At 39.7% G+C, this 18,216-nt stretch overlaps 1 protein-coding gene across 1 annotated transcript; it reads left to right on the top strand.

The window, feature by feature from the left end:
• The first annotated feature begins 7,690 nt into the window (after window positions 1-7,690).
• On the top strand, window positions 7,691-15,955 carry LOC131237344 (receptor-like serine/threonine-protein kinase SD1-7). The gene is made up of 7 exons (XM_058235053.1): window positions 7,691-9,153; window positions 10,145-10,273; window positions 11,509-11,705; window positions 13,321-13,531; window positions 13,983-14,220; window positions 14,323-14,473; window positions 14,907-15,955. Exons 1-7 carry the CDS (start codon window positions 7,716-7,718, stop codon window positions 15,201-15,203), a joined length of 2,661 nt encoding a protein of 886 aa, XP_058091036.1. The 5' UTR covers window positions 7,691-7,715; the 3' UTR covers window positions 15,204-15,955.
• Window positions 15,956-18,216: the final 2,261 nt, after the last annotated feature.

The following is an 18,216-nucleotide window of genomic DNA, read 5'->3' as shown; positions in this document are numbered from 1 at the left end:
GCATGAACAAGTGTTGTGTGCATGCCATCCAAACTATGTTTAAGTGAGTCCCATTGATGTCACGTCTATACAATCATTAGGTGGGCCACACTCAACAACTTCCAAATTCAAGTACTCTAGACCACGTGATGGTTGGCCGGGTCTCAATTTCTTGGTGGGCGACCCGTGGACGGGTTAGATTTGACATACAAGCTACAGTCATCTATACAATCATTAGGTAGACCACACCATAGGAAGCAGTGGCGATAATGATTCTCACCGTTGAAACTTTTCTAGGGCCCACCGTGATGTTTATTTTCCATCCAACCTATTGATAAAGTTACATAGACCTGGATGAAGAGAAAACAAAAATATCAGCTCCATCCAAAACTTCTGTGCCCCCAAGAAGTTTTCAACGGTATGAGTTTAATCTCAATTGTATAGCCCACTTGATCCTTAGATCTGCCTCATTTTTGGGCTTATATCCTAAAATGATAGGAAAAATGGATGAACGGTGTGGATAAGACCCATACATCATGGTGGCCACTCAAAGCTCCTGCCGTTCCCAGCTGGAGACGTGCGGGGTTAGGACGCAATCCACGTCCCACAAGTAGAGTGTAGGCAAATCTTATACTGCCAACCATGCAATTGGAAACGGTCACCAAGGATGTACCTGGACCCGACTCTGTGAGGCCCACCGTGATGTATATCTTTTAATCCAGGCCATCCATCCGTTTTGCCAGATCGTTTTAAGGCATAAGCCCAAAAATGAGGCAGGCCAAGCTTGAGTGGACGACACGAGGAATCAGTGGGAATAATGACACCCACCATTGAAACCTTCTTAAGCCTACTAAGATGTTTATTTGCCTTCAAGTCAGTCACGTCGACTTGGACCAAGGGAAAACACAAATAACAACTTCATCCCAAACTTATGTGGACTTCAAGAAGTCTGCAATGGTAGGTGTTCAATCCCCACTTTCCTATAGTGTGGTCCATTTGAGCTTTGGATCTATCTCATTTTTGGGCTCATGCCCTGAAATGATCCGTCAAAACAGATGGGCGGCGTTGATAAAATAAAATTAAAAAAAAAATACATACATCACGGTGGGCCCCACAAAGTCGGTCCAGGCCTTCGTTGGGTGCTCAAGACATCTCCCCCTCGCACACTAGTTCGAGTTATTGTCATAGATAACAAACGTGTCATAAGTGATGTACAAAATCAAACCCGTCCAAAAGGTCGGCCCACCTGATGAACTCCTGATGCAAAAATTTCAGATCAATCTACTTATCTATGGGCCACACCAATAAAAAAAGTGAAAAATGGTGAACTACAATTCTGGTCCAAGGCACATGTGTGGTGCCATTCTATTGGACGGGTTGGATGTCACACCATTTAAATGATAAAACTATCATTCAATTAGTTGTATTTGGATCTTATTGGAGATGATACCGATAAATCGTTCACCATGTATACATGTCCACCAAGTCAAATCATTATTGTGGGGCCACAATCAAGACTTTCGTGTGCAGTAAGTTCTTGGATGGTAGGTGATACTCACCATGATGTTTCTAAAGCCCATTCATCCATTTTGGGCAATACAAGAAGTGTAAAATGGGAGAGATTTTCCTACCGTTGAAGCCTTACTGGGTTCCACCTTGATATTTTTATGCCATCTAAATCATTTATAAGTTCATCCCCACTAGGATCAGGGGCGGCTCTAAGGGGTAGGCAGGTGAGGCAATCACCTAAGGCCTCTTAATTATTAAGGCCCTATATTATAGCAAAATTAAAATTTCTTAATTATAAAGATTGTATATTATAGCAAAATTAAAATTAAAAAGAAGAAAAAAAGCATAAAATTTTTGAAATAAAACTTATTGAAAAGCCTTCAAAATAGGAATATTTAAAAATTAATTTACAAATTTAACTCTATTATCTCTTTTCAAAATAATAGCACCATTCCCATTAAATTCTTCTCCTAAAACCTAGGACTACAACTAACTACTTTTTACTAATTAAGTTCTCAAAAAATTAAATCCTAACATAAATTTTCTAAATTAAATTCTAATGTCATTTTTTTAAACGGTACAGTGGCACACCAATGTCTAATTGAACGGTTTAGCAATTTTATCTATCGAAACTGATTTATTAGGTAAACTTGAATACAAAAGTTTAATTAGTAATTTTGCATTTGAAAATGTAATAAGCAAATTTATGGTTTAATTTTGAATTTATTATATTTTTTTATTTTTTAAATTAGAAAGCCTTATTTTTATGATTTGCCTAAGGCCCCCAGAAATATCAAGCCCTGCTCCTGACTAGGATGAAGTGAAAACACGCACTTAGACTTTTGTAGTCATATATATGTTTAAATAATGGTTTCTGAATATCCATAGTTTCCTTCTACGAAGATACACTCGAGTTTTTTGGATCCACTTGAGTTTTTGTCTCATGTTGGAAAATAATTTGCAAAGGTAGATAAGCAATTTGAATATTTCAATAAAACCGTGGTGGTGGAGCAATTTAGAAAACACGGAAATCTCTGTTTGGCTCGTGATGATGAGTAGATGAGGATGATTTTTTTTCTCGAAACATGGGCTGGCTGGATGGACGGTATTGTCCAACCACTTCAAATCCACTCCGTCCATCTGTTTTGCGTGTGACCCCGGTGTGGATCTTCCTCAGTTTTGGATCATGCCCTAAATCAATGATCCAAAATTGTTGGACGGTATAGATAAAACACATACGTCATCGTGACCCCACAGAGCCGTGTCAGTAAGGAATCCGCGTCCCTCTTTTGCCTCATTACTTTTCCACACATGGATTTCTTTATTTGACTTGGGAATTGTCTTTTCCTACTTCAAACATCCCCTTCTCATTCAAAGATAATAGAGCAGCCTCACTTATTAGAGAGCTTCCATGCTCTTTCCCCTCATGTTCCATCACAAGATGATAGAGGCCGTTCATTCATCAAGTAGGTCCTGCTAATACGGATACAAGGATGGTTTGGCCACTGTAACATAAAACTTCTGGACCAAGTGATCACATGGCTAGAATCATCAAATCGAACTATCTCTTTAGAATCATAAGAAATACAAAGTGGGGTTTATTGGCATTTTTATGCTATTGATTGGAAGATTTAGATAACCTGATTGGAATGATTTTTACCCATTGGCCTACTTCACCTGTATGAATGAATGAATGGTTTAGATTGACAATATGTCACAACCCATGCTATTTAAAAGGTCTAGGAACATTGCTAACATCCTTGTGAAGGTGGGCACCTTAATAAAACCCATATTAAAATTTTAAAATTATTCCCTGATAATAAAAATTTCGAGTATAATATAGATAACTATATTTCCAAGGCTTGACCTTGTTTCAACCTCTAGTTTTGGAGAGACCATGGCCTTCAACTATAAAGAAAATGTATATAAATGTGCTAACAAAATCCAAGTGTTTGATAGTAACCACTTGTGAAGTAGTTTGGGATTGAAGGGTGCGTGGTGTACGTAGTATGTGTTTGATTTTTGTGTGGGAACCCTATAATCAAGCTAGGACCTTGTAATCATGCTTTATTAATGGACCTAAAACTTTTGGCTCTTGGATTTAAAGATGAGCTATTCAACCTTTACTTTTCAAGGTTCTAAATTCATCTGCACAGTCGTCATATGTACAACAAACATTTCTTAAGACGGCCTCTAGAATAGGATCCATAATATTATGAACAGATCAGATCATCAATCTAAAGGTGAAAAACCATCCCCGATATGTTACACATAATTGGAAAACCAAAAGCTCAACTCCACTAGATATTCAACTAGGTTGAATAAACTCAAACCAACATGGACGCAATGAGTAATAATTATAAAGTAAAAATACTAGGAATAGTGGTTGATATTTAAATTAGTTAGAAATAGTGTTAAGTGTAGGCGTTGGCTCTATATATGTGCTTCTAAGCGGGTACATGCACTTGAGTTGCTGCATATATCTCGTGTTGTTGTTATGGCTTAAATTTGTTAATGGGTATGATGTGAACTCAAGATAGTATGTTCAAATGACTTGAAGGCACCATTAGTCGATGGAGGTCTGAAATCTACGGCTGGGTAAACCAATAGAATCACATTGGGTTAGCGAATTGAAGAGTTTCCAACTTTTGATGACTCTTGAATAAGATCTATGACTGAAAATTCCAAGTAGGGAACTTATTGATATAAAAAAAAGGAATAGGCATTGAAGAGAGTCAGCGCCCGTGCGTGTATTCTCTACTTTACAAGATTTAGAACTTTTAAAGAATTTTAGAATTGAAAAAAATTTTTATATTAATTAATTGGTTAATGAATTTTCGAATTTGATGAAATGGTCATGATCATCATGCCTGACGGTCTTTCACATTTTAGGATGAATTTGGAGGAGATTTTAGTATAAGAAGGAAAGAAAAAGAAAAAGAAAAAGAAAGAACAAATGCAGTACATGAATGATATGATGACATATATAAAATATTAATAACTAATATACCACTATTCTCTTATATTATTATTAATGAGATTGTAATGTCAACCTAATGTGAGTTCAAGAGAATATTACCTAAGAGCTCTGTTTGGATGCCGGTAACTTTTCTAAAATGTAAGTTACAGGTGACTTTGTTACAGTCGGCGTTTGGGGGAGGAAAGTCACAGGTGACTTTCTCTCAACCTATAACTAAGTTACAGGAGAAAGAGCCGAAAATCTTACATACTGGTCTTACAGATTTAATATTAGAAATCGTTGGGAAGAATCGCACTTGCATTGAAGTGAAAATCGTTGGGAAGAATCGCACCTGCATTGAAGAAGCGTACCTACCTTCTCAGACGGAGTGAAGGCCTCCGTTTCCCTCTCTCAGTCTCATTCTCCCTCTCCCAGTCTCCTTCTCCCTCTCCGATCCAGCTTCAGCAGGGTTAGAAAACCCCTTTCTTTCTTTCCTTTTTTTTTTTTTGGTTTTCCTTTCCTCCACTTTTTTTTTTTCATCGGGGTTGACGGAGGCAGTTTGGCTAGAGGCGTGAGTAACGTCTGATGGTCTGTGAGGTCCACCATCCTGTATTTGTTCTATCCATGCCGTCCATTCATTATTTTGGATTGTTTTAGGGTTTGATTAAAAAATGAGGCATATCTAAATCTCAAATGGACCACACCACACAAAATAGTAATGATCGAAAGTCCACCATTAAAACTCCTTGGGCCACTGTAATGTTTGTTTCACATCCAACCTGTTGATTAGGTTAGAAAGACCTGGATGAAGGAACAAAACAAATATCAGTTTGATCCAAAACATCAATGGCCTACCAAAAGTATTTAATGGTGGGCATTCAATCAACATTGTTTCTAGTGATTTGGTCCAACCCGACCCTAATCGAAGTCTGCATAGCTTGACCCGAACTCGAACAGATCCGGTACCGGATTTGAGTCATCTAACTCAAACAGATCCGAATCCCTAGTAGTCTGAACCAATCCGATTCCGACTCGGTCAGAAAAACTTAGTCGGATCCGATTGGGCGAGGTTCGATCGTCCATTTTTTCAATGGTGTGGAAATTTAGCGTCAACCACTCAAATGATCTGAAAAAACTGATGGACGGTGTGGATAAACTAAAAAAAGATTTAAAACGGTCCCAAGTAGTTTACCAAATGGAATAAAAAATCTCACCGCAAAAGCTTCCTGAAGAAGCTTTACTTCATGACGGCAAGCAGATTGCCTAGTCTAGTAGTCTGTACAGTAAGCGTACTGAGTAAACTCAGTGGGCCCTAGTGACATTCATTGAACATCGACCGTTGAAAAATTCTTGGGGACAATATAGGGTTTAGATCAAGCTGATATATGTGTTTTCCCTTCATCCATGTCTTTGTGATCTTATGAACAGGTTGGATGACAAATAAACATCATTGAGGGCCTTAAAAAATTTCCAACGGTTGAAATCAATACTTCCACTTTTTCTAGTGGTATGGTGCACTTGAGCTTTGACATCAAAACCCATGGAAAATCGAATGGACGGCGTGGATGAACTACATGCATTCGCGGTCCAAAACGATCGCTATGTTCTTAGGCTATATAATAGCTGCGAAGACGAGCACCGACGGTCATTGAGCTCCGTGTATTTAATCAAAGGAGATCAAAGTGGCCCCACGGGCACCGTTTCTATTTTTAGATCGATCAATCCATCGATGTGGACCACACCATAAATAGGAGCGGAGAGATTTTCACCGTTAAACAATTGTAGGCCCACCATAATGTTTATTTTCCATCAATCTGCATAAGGTCACAAAGACCGAATGAAGTGGAAAAACAAATTTCATGTTGATCCGAAACTTCTGTGAATTCAAACTTTCTGGTAAATGTTCAATACCCCACCGCTTTCCGTAGTGTGGTCCACTTAATAGTTCATCTATCTTATTTTTGTCTTAAGCCTTAATAAAATATTGCCAAATGGATGGACGGTTTGGATGTAACACTTCCGTAAACAGCTATCCACCGTATAACAGTGTATATCTCTTCGACAGAGAATTCTCTGAAACTCAACTGCAGAAAAAAAGGTATTTAATCTACCGTAGGATATGTAAGTAGTTTTTTTCTTGCCTTAATCTTCAAGAGAAAGGGAGAGAGAGAGATAAACAGAGATAAAGCGAGATAGAGAAAGATAGAGTTTGGGGCTCAAGTGTATATTGAGCGGGTTTTTTTTGGCGCCAAATGAAAAGCCAAAGATACGGAGATATTTTGTAAAATAGAGGGCTATTGACATTCCGGGTCGGGTCGGGTCGGATCATTTCGGTCCGGATTTTCGGATCGGTTCTGTCCGGATTGTTCATTTTGTATAAGTGAGGCTTGTTGGTCAGTGCAACTTGTCCCCGCGTAGGTCCCAAATCTGTTTTAGCATATGGTTTTTTAAACACTCCCAATTTCTATTTGCATTGAGATTCTTCACGTCCTCAGGTGTTTTGAAATTGAGTGCCCACTGCATTGTTAACATATCTATTTTCAAACAGTCCCAAGTTCCATTTGCATCTGGATTCTTGCCTGTTGTCAAATGGTGAGAAATCGAGGGTACATCGAAGTGTTAAGATATTTGGTTTTAAACAGTCCCTTGATATTGATCCATTTTAATAATGTCCCACTTTGAGATTTTAACTGCTAATGTAGAATTTGGTGGAAGCAACTTCCTATGCTTGTGATTTCTCTTTAATAGATCCTTGCTAACAAGAGTCACTCCTGTGGGAAATTTTTGCTTGGATATCTTACCTCTAGTTTTTTTTTTTTTTTTTCTATATTACAAGCATTTTGAAAACGTGAGCCCACTTTTATGGCCCACCTGTTGATTTGTTTAGCCTAAGAATCAACCAAACTATTCATTTACATGGGCTTGATAAAATAGAATAATTTTATCCAATCTTTTTTACGCGTTAATCTGATTTTTCAACGATTCCCTATTTCAAGCTCTACTTAGCGTGAATATGTAACTTATTACCTATAATAAAGTTACAAATTATCCAAACACAAAAAGTATACTAATGCTAAGGAATTCTCCAATACCCACAAAAATGTTCAAGTAATAGAGCCGACTGGCAAAGGAAAGAGATCAAGGAATGAAGAACCTCGTATGCCTAGCAAAGCGCCAGATGACCGCGCTCTCTGCAAGCGTCTTAAACTTCGTTGACTGGTATCTAACAAAGAAAAAGTCTCGTTGACTTCTTCTTGAGCAGGCAACTATGGTCATCCGATCAAAACCAGCGGTAAGGATGAGATGTATATTTATGGAACGTGTATGGCGGAAGAGCTACGGCAGACCCCAAAATATCGAATTTGTTCAAGACACATCTCATGGCTGCCCTGTAATTGCATTGGTTTTTCATTGCTCACTGGTCATGGCCAGCACAAGAAAGATCGCTAGGTGGTTTGTTCTTCTTCTTCTCTTCATCTTCCCAGCATTGTTTTCGCATGCGGCGGAGACGGCCATCAAACTAGGCCAATCCATAAGAGATGGGGAGACCCTTGTCTCTACAGGCGGCGTCTTCGAACTCGGATTCTTCAGTCCCATCAGTTCGAAGAATCGCTACGTTGGAATATGGTACAAGCAAATACCAGAACAAACTATAGTGTGGGTTGCTAACAGAGATAACCCGATCACAAACAATTCGGGAATTCTCACAATCAATGACACTGGTAACCTCGTGATACTCGACGAGAGAAGAAGACCCATCATGTTGACGTCCGTCTCATATCCCGCGACGAATTTGAGCAGAGCGACGCTCTTTGATGATGGGAATTTCGTTCTCAGGAATGATTTGGGTGAAGTCCTTTGGCAGAGCTTTGATCATCCTACTGACACCCTTTTGCCAGGAATGAAAATTCAGTTCGTTCGAGAGACAGGGCAGAATCTGTCATTGACTTCATGGAGAAGTTCAATAGATCCTGCTTCCGGTTCTTACTCTCTCCGAGTGGATCCAAATGGGACTTTACGGTTCTTAATTGGATTTGATGGTGGCGGCATTCACTGGAGCAGCGGAGAATGGAATGGAATGGTTTTCAGCTTAGTACCGGAGATGACGAAAGTCGATGTCTATAACTACAGCTTGGTTGCAAATGAGAATGAGAAGAAATTAACATACTCTGTCTATGATTCTTCCATATTTTCAAGGCTTGTGATGGATTTTTCTGGGCAGCTCAAGCAGCTGACATGGTCTGCAGATCAGAAATCCTGGAAGTTGCTTTGGGCTCAACCGAAAGATGAATGTGAGATGTACAATTCCTGTGGGGCGAACGCTATCTGCGACGTCTCCACTCCGTTTCGCTGCAATTGTTTGAATGGTTTTGTTGCTGATTCGAACACGTCGTCTCGGAGGTGCTTGAGGCAGGAGAAATTGATGTGTGGGGATGAAGATGGGTTCTTGAGGATGGTGAGAGTGAAATTCCCAGATTGCTCTCAGTATGAGAGGAATTCAGCAAGAGCAGGCGTCGAGTACTGTGAATTAAGGTGCAAGAGCAATTGTTCTTGTATGGCTTATGCGGCCGCTTATAGCAATGGAACTGGTGGATGTCTGTTCTGGAGTGGAGACCTGATGGGGCTTCGAGATTCTCCTCCCTACTACAATGGCGACCGTTTCGCTACAGGAGGTCTTTATGTTCGTGTAGCTGCGTCTGTACTAGGTATGTCATCTCAGTTTCTTCTAACCTTCCTCTAACTCAGTGAGGACTTTCTGCAAACACTTCTCTCAACCTTCCTCAAAATTCTGTCAGGATCATTAGGAATCTATTTTAGAGGATTTTTGGTGTCCATAGTGATACAGAACAGAGGAATTGGATTAGTGCTTTCTTCCTCTCTTTTTTCTTGGTTCTGGCCTCTTGAACAGTTTTGGGTGTTCACCATCATGGTGAGATGAACTGGTCCTAGAGATTTTTGGGCATCAGCCATCATTGGATCTGGTCATTTTCAGTGTTCACCATGCTTTAAAGACTTGTTTGAGTTAACTTGGAATTGATGGATGTTATGATCCCAAGGGTTTAATAGCCTAACTTGATGCGTTGCATCAGTCTTGGGGCTTTTGGCGTATTTGCTAGGTTCTTAACAATTGGCATTAGAGCCAACACCACTGTCTTGTGTTCGAGTCACGGAAGGGGTGACCTGTGGAAAGTGCAACTTGGACCAAAATGAAAGCTGCCACAGTGTGGAAAGGGCTACCTGAAAATGAGGCCAGAGTGAGTGCCCCACCATAGAGTCGGCTGCCGTGGACTTCAGTTACAGAGCAAGGTAGAATGTTACGATCCCTAGGGTTTAATAGCGTAACTTGATGTATTGGTTAGGTTCTTAACAACGGGACTTGGGTCTTCTCAATACCGTGACTCTTGTAAGGTGAGGAAACTCAGGCTGATTTGGACAAGTTGCTTGAGGCTCGTGCGAGTCAGTCCGACAGACAAGTTGCTTGTTATAGAGAGCCAAATTCTATATATATATATATATATATATATATATATATATATATATATATATATATTGGACAAGTTGCTTGAGGCTCGTGCGAGTCAGTCCGACAGACAAGTTGCTTGAGATTTTGTGTTTTTGTTTTGCAATTTTCTTATGATTTCGTGCATTTTCGCCTCCAAACCCGATATCGACTGAAGGAAAAGAAAATGATTTCAGGTGAAAGGAATAATTCAGGGAGGAAGAGGCAGATAGGTGTAATCATCCCAGTAACAGCTTCTCTAACACTGATTTTCGGAATTGTCTTCTTGTGTTATTTATTGAGGTGGAGAAAGCTCAAACGTAAAGGTATTTCATCTTATCTCTCACAGTTAGAGGTTGCAATGGGCTCGGTCTGGGGCAGGTAGGGGTGAGCCTGAGCTTGATCCATTCTTTATTGGGCCTAAAATTCAGTAGCCAGACCTGATTATTAATTGGGTCCCGAGTACAAGTCGTGCTGGACTCGGACGATTCTCAAAATCATACCTAGGCTAACCACAATTGAGCCTCTACTACAAATCCATACAAAACGCACTCAATGGCTGAGACCCAAAGACGGAAGGCCAGACATGCCCTTTGCCACCACTAGTACCCTTCATAAGCTTTAGTTCTGCTAGCCATGGATGTGTCCTTACATCCAACACAATGCCAACCTTGCAATGTACTACATTACCGTGAGACATCAGTTGGGCCATGTGTGTATATTTTATGTGGACCATCCACTATTAGATATAGGGTGGTTCACTTGATGATAGGACAAGCCTGAGTTTTTTTTATTTTTTGAATCACAACCCTTCAAAATAACTGCAGTTATCGTTGTACATAAGGTAATGCAGACTGTGAAGTAGGGGTTGCAATGAGTTGGGTTTGGGTTAGCCCATGGTCAACCCAAGCTCAACCTATTTACTAAATGGTCCACCAATTTCAGCACAAACCAGACCAGTGATACAACCTGACTCAGTAGTAATTGAGCATAGCTCTACCAACCTAGCCTGATCCAGCAGGACCACTGAGGTTTAAGATTGGAATACAGATACACACAAACATACATATAACCATGTGTATGTATCTATACTTTATTATTGATTTTGGGCAGGGTCGCATCAGGTCATCTCACCCAGCCCATCAAGCACAAGGTTTGAAATCATAACATATAGCTCACCACTGATACTGCTATTAGCCCTATCGTCCTGTATTACGCTGTTTTGGGCTGGTACAGGGCTGATACACATGTATTGTTGATGGGTGATATAAGTATGTATTACTAGATATATACTGGTTTCAAATGATACTTTAAACCTTGATGGAGAAGCTATATGGGTGGGCTGGATTGGGTAAAAGATCAACCCAAGCCTGATCGATAAATGGGCACATTTTCTAACCCAAGCCAGGTCAGTCGACTTGGGACTGACTGGAACCATTGCCACACCTGTTGTAGAATGACCAATGGTATTATGATGTTTTAAAGGCCTCTACTTACAGATTCACAAAGAAGAGTAAAAAAAAGAAAAGTGAAATTATCCGTTGTATTGAAACCAACCCAGGGAAAATGGATCAAAGGGTGGAGATATTATCATTTAATCAAGGCACTAACGCATCAGCAGCCAACAAGTTAATGGGTCAGGGTCGAACCAAGGGTCCAGATCTTCCATTATTCAGTTTCGCTACCATACAAGCTGCTACTGACAACTTCTCTCCTGTGAACAAGCTTGGGCAGGGTGGTTTTGGACCTGTTTACAAGGTAATATCATTTCCTTTGTTACAAAATTCTGATTTGAGAATGTGATTTGAGTGATTTTAGAAGAAAAAAATTGGGTTTTTCTTTTCTTAAAATTTTTTTTTTTCCGAGAAATGTTCAGTGCTTCTTGTAAGCATTATTTGGAATTTCTTTAAAGGGTTTTGCTAATGATCTCCACCCTCATAGGACATTAGCAATGTCCCCAAACCTTTTAAATGATTAGTGGGACACAAAACGGTTCATTCAATAGTATCATAGGGAGCAAGCCATGGTCCAAGAATCAAAATGATGGATGATCCTAACCCTTTGAATGAGGCCAATTTGTTACGACCATCCATTTTTTTATGAGCCATAGATCACATGTTTAGAAACTCGACTGTCTATTCCTCACGCTATTGATCGGATGTTTAGGATCATCCGATTAGCTTGATTTTTTCACGACGGCTTCCTCTTAGCTGCTTGAATGAATGAAGGCATCCCATGTGTCAAAAGGTCCGGGAATGTCTCCACAAAGGTGGGGAGGTTAGCAAAATTCTTTCTTTTATATTTTGAATATCTAGGCTTGTTTAGGTGCCACCTAAAATATGAGTTCATCTCATTTAGTTAATTTATTAGAGATCATATTTCTTTTTTGGTAAGGACTAAAAGTACAATCATGATCTTTAACACATAATCACGATTAACTAAAATGAGATGAACTCATTTTTAATCCGTCTTACTGAAATCGTCCGAAGAAAAAAATTCATGAATAATTAGTGTTTTTTTAATTAAAAAAATCCTGAGAATATTTTAACAGACGTGATCAGAAAGCGGGGTCCAGGCAATAAAATGAAAAATAGGAATGCCACATGCAGGTAGCACTGTCCAAGCATTGGCTAGTTCTCTCCTCACTTATGGTGGATATGGCAAGTGTGTTAAATGATCGGGACTGTAATTCTGGTAGGCCACCATGTGGATGGCATGGATCTACGACGTCTGAGTCAAATTGGACTCGGTTGAGTCGAATCTGGTTCAGCACAACAAGTCAGCAATGAAAATCTGCCTGACTCTTGGCCTGATTCAAAGGATCATCCCCTGAATCAGCTGAGTCGCGACTCAACTAAGGACCGAACAGATCAGTGCAAGTTGCGAGTCTTCATTCGATGATGGATAGGCCATGTCCTGGAAGAAAAGCGATTGGACTATGGTATCTATCTGTTCAGTGCCTTCAAAAAGAACAGTTGGATCAGAACTAGAGGGTCAAAGTTGTCCTGTCACTACAAATTTTGCCCGTATTCCATCAGTACAGTGGCCCACCAAATCAACAGTCCCAATCACCTGATACTTCAGGAAATTACATAGAACTTGTATCCAGCAAACTGCATATTAGCATTCCACAATGAGGAGAACCTGCATGTTAGCATTCCTATGGTAGGTCATTCAGAAATATCCATCATAGTGGACCCTACCATGGATGCCCATTGGGATGAAAACCATACCATGATCATGGACGGCCCATATTCGTCCTAAATGGACCCTACCAAGGAGGGAATTGATGGTTTTGATTTTCTTTTCAAGGAGGAAAATATACAATCAATGTTACTGACATGCAATTAAAATTTACAAATGACCATTTCAGGGTAAGTTGCCCGAGGGACAGGAAATAGCAGTGAAAAGACTTTCAATAAGTTCTAGACAGGGTCTTGAGGAATTCAAGAATGAGGTTATAGTGATTTCCAAGCTACAACATCGGAAACTTGTAAGGCTTTTGGGTTGGTGTGTATGTGGAGAAGAAAAGATACTAATCTACGAGTACATGCCCAATAAAAGCTTGGATTCCTTCCTCTTTGGTTTGTGATCTTCATGCTCTCAACCTCGTTTTAGGTCGTTTGGGTATTGGAAAAACAGCCCACGTGGAACTGAAATCCATAAGCAGATGCAAATTGTTGCATTTGGGCTCTTGCAAATACTTCGAATTGGTTCTGTTGAAATTCGTTTCCACCAAAGGGGATGTTTTGAAATTCCTTGGGAGGTGCTAGCTTGAAAATTCCAAGAGAAAAGAATTCCCCTCCAACGGTCATATTTTCAAATTTCCTCTCTAGTGACATTCATATTAAAATCTCTGGCACTTCTTTTCCAATACCCAAATATAGTTTATTGATTCATAGAATTGTATTCAGAGCTCCCAAACATGAAAACAAAATCTCTTTCTCAAGAATTTTGTTTCATGAAAACAAATTCTTTAGATCCTTTTAAATCCTCACATGTGAACGAGCCCATACATTATAAACTTTGTGACAGATGAAACCAAAAAATCAGAATTAGATTGGGAAAAACGCGTTCGAATCATTGAAGGGATTGCTCAAGGCCTCCTTTATCTTCATCAATACTCAAGGTTAAAGATAATTCATAGAGATCTGAAGGCAAGCAACATTCTATTAGACAGTAATATGAATCCAAAAATATCAGATTTTGGCATGGCAAGAGTTTTCGGTGGGGACGAATCCCATGCAAATACAAACAGGGTTGTTGGCACATAGTAAGTAAAAGCCACTTCATCCAGAAGCACCACGCGCATGCTTAATTTTCCCATATGGGTTCATACATATTTAGTTACTAAGAAATTTTTGGTTGACTACAGTGGTTATATGTCTCCTGAATACGCCATGAGAGGTGTCTTCTCTGTGAAATCCGACGTATTTAGCTTTGGGGTCTTACTGCTAGAGATTATTGGTGGCAAGAAGAACTCTGCTTCTCATCATTTTGATGGCTTTCTAAACCTTCCTGGACATGTAAGTAGCTAAGTTAACGCGTAATTCTTCACCTGGGGAAATAATGTGCTAGTATTGGCAACACCGTAAATTACCTTCGCGCCGGGGCCCACGTGCTATCTGTATGCCATTTGAGCCAAGTTCAAGGTGCGCGCCATAGAGAACTGTTGGTTTCTTGCTGGGACCAATCTTGATCTGTGTGTGCAATCCAACTCATGCATCAGGTGAACCCCACCATGATGATAGGATGTCCAAAAATTAGGCCGAGCCAATCATCTGGTGTACCTGACCATTTGAGTTTGTAACTGATGGACAGCTAGGATAGCATACATGTAGCACATGACTGCACGTTTGCTTGACACTACTATCATGGACAACTTACTTTCCTTTCTTTTAATTTTAATTTTTAATTTTTGTAACAATGAAATGTAGTGTGGATGAAATGTAATTTCAGGTATGGGAGTTGTGGAAAGAAGGCAGGAGTATGGAGTTCATTGATCCAATGCTCGTCGATTCCTCTCCTACCAGCGAGCTTGTGAGATATGTCCATATGGCCCTCTTGTGTGTGCAAGATAGTGCCACAGATAGGCCCACCATGTCTGACATCGTTCATCTGCTTTCCAACAAAACAGCTACAATGGCTGTTCCTAAGCAACCTGCTTTTTGTACTCGGGCTGTCACTGAAGCAGATGTAAGACCAAGAACAACTTCTGTGAATGATGTAACAGTTTCTGAGATTGAAGGCCGATAGTGGACGTGGGTTGGGTACTTTCCTGGGTCCCACCTCTAACAGCAACTTGTCGACCAATCAAATCATGCCATGTCGTGCCTATGCCAATGTTGGCAAAGGTTAGGGCAGCACCCAATCCTCATCCCTGAAAGTGGCCCGTGACCATCTGTTTGTCAAACCAAGCTTACAGACTGTCCTTCCACTTGGACCATTCATGCCAACATGCCACATGTATATGACATGAAGCCATCCAAAATGTGGGGCCCCCATCATGATGCTCACCTGGCACTTGTGATTTCCAAACATGCTGTGGATATGGCTTAAGGAACTTACACGTGTAATTGAAGTGTTGGACATGATATGAAGAATGTCAGGTATCAAAACGTGGCAGAAGAATCTAGCGGATCCACTCACCAAGCAGCCCAAACGTGTATGTTGAATCAGACCATCCCCATCTGTTCTTTTCATGCTGCAGGGCCAGCCTAATGAGGGGTTTGATCTGATTTTTGTGCCAAGTGATCTTCATGGTAGCAGCCGGCCTTTTCGATGGCTCAAATGTCATACACACATGAAGACTTTGGCACTTCTTTCTCGAGCCTTACCATCCATTGAGATTGAGATGTGTGTGAACATAGCTTGTGACGTAAATTCAGATTTTTCTTTTTCTTGTTTTGATGAATATGTTACATCAATACACCATGTGCTTCCATTCCATGTTTTTAATGATATTATATTCTCATCTTACCGAAAAAAGTACAATTGGATTAATGAAATATGATTGTGGATAATTTGAACCGGAGTGCGTCAAAAATGCCTCACACACACCTAGGGTTTATTGAATTAAAAAAAGAGGAGAGTGGACCACTAAGGCCCAAGTCCACAGACAAATAACAATGGTCCAGACCCAAGCACATGTACTGTTTTCTATATAATTAAACACATATACTCTCTTGTTCATTGGATCCCAAGTGGGTCAGGGTTTAATCTGTCTTGTTTCTGTTTTCTTCAAGTCAAGTTCTTTAAAATCAATAGTAGTGTTTGGATGCATTATCCAATTAGACTGTGAACATTGTTGCAGTAAGAAAATGACCAAAATATAGCTCCTTTAGCATTCTTATCGAGGGTCTATGCTTAAATTGCCATTACATTGTATTTAAGTTCGAGTTAAAACAATAACATAAACCAACCTATTTTTGGAAGAAAAGGGAAACCTATAAAACTACTTGTTACAGAGAACATCTTGTGTTTGCATCGAAACATATAAATGTTGACTAATCTCGTTGATGTTGAACTCAATAAAATGTAATGGCTGAATAATTAAAAAGTAAGATTATTCAAAAATACACATCAAATGTGAGGTTGCATTTAATTTCTAATAGTAGATTCATAATACAAAAAAGTGTTTGTGATTGTTGCAGAAGATAGCATTTTAATTGTTGCCATTTTCTCTTGATTAAATTGATTTTGGGCCTGTTTCGATCTTCATATTAGTCATTATGATTGGCCAATCCATAGATTGAGGAGTCCACCTACCATCTCCCAATCCCCAAAGCAGGGTTTAGAAACTTACCACTCCCTTATCCCTCCACCCCTCACATATGCTTCCTTTGATCTTCAACAGAGGCCTTTGATCCTAGTCCTAGAATCATCCTCATATTAGTCATATTAATGATGTTTGTGGGTCACTTCCTCCTACTTAAAATAAGATCCAAGAGTCCAATTTCTTGGACCCACTTTCCAAACTGTCCATTGTGATGGACTATACATGGAGAGGAGAAATGATCACCTGCAACCGGTCCTTGGATTAACTTAAAATACAACCCATTTTCACAAGAATCTTGCCCTTCAAAAATGTCTTATAATTTTCTAGGGCAAGTGAAACAAAAGTTCAGAGGAATTACTACTAGATGAGTAGCATCCAAACTTGAAATGGGAGGTCTGAGTACTGAATACTCTTCCAAATTAAAACTCAATTAAGCTTGGCTACTGCCCATAGCCATTAAGTTCAGCCCAAGCACAGCCCAAAGCTAGTCAGGCCTGAAGATTTGATGGGCTAACATGGCCGATTGCCAGCTTGGACAACATAGTTTTCTCTTTTGTGCTTGGAGAGAATGACTTGAAGATCCATTTAGTAGCATTTATAGATTCCATGTAGTGTTGAGAATCATTTCCATGTCCTAATGTAATTAGGATACTTAGTTATTAAGCAAGCTCTGGTCAAATCAAATTAAAAAATTTACTTCTTAGGGTTATATTATGTTAGTAGGATTAGGAAATGAGGAGCATTCTTATATGATGTTAGTAGGTTATATGATTCATACAAGCTAGCTGGCAAGTACATTATCTCTCTCTCTCTCTCTCTCTCTCTCTCTCTCTCTCAAAAACACACACGGTTTTATCCTTTAGTATTTCTATCCGTTTCTCTTTAGGGGTTGTTTGGTAGCTTGTATCAGGTATGATTTGAAATCCAAATCATAATTATCACGGAATGTGAATTGAGTCATCAGTTGTGTTTTGCACTCCAAATCCAAATTACAACTTTCATGGAATGTAAATTAGAATCCTTAGTTGTGACTGGCACTGCATAGATGGAATTCAATGGAATAAAAAATTGCATTTGATAAATGGAGTGAAACTACTCATTTTCGAATAGACTTAAGTTTGGCCTGGGTCCATGACAGGGCAAAATAGTCTAGCATGAGACCAACCTGAAAATTTTATGCTGAGGCGAGCCCAAGTGTTCTCTGATGTGGGAGAGAGATTTCCAAAGACAGGAAGTTGCAAGAGAAATGTGGTGGGGTAGCGGCTTGGAAGATGAGAGAAGGAAGTGTGCTGGCAAAGGAGTTAGCGGCTTAGGTGGGCCCACAGTAATGTTTATGTGAAATCCACCCCAACCACCAAGTGTGTCACCCCATTTTAAGCTGAAGTCCCAAATATCACCTCTATCCCTGATTTAAGTGGACCACACGATTGGAAACAGTGTAGAGGGCAATGCTTATCCTGCATACTATTTTTCTTGGTATGGACAGATAAA

Source organism: Magnolia sinica, chromosome 1 (assembly GCF_029962835.1).
Source record: "Magnolia sinica isolate HGM2019 chromosome 1, MsV1, whole genome shotgun sequence".
In the NCBI taxonomy this organism is placed as follows: Eukaryota; Viridiplantae; Streptophyta; class Magnoliopsida; order Magnoliales; family Magnoliaceae; genus Magnolia; species Magnolia sinica.
Note: the sequence above shows the minus strand (reverse complement) of the source record. Positions and strands in the feature narration are given on the sequence as shown.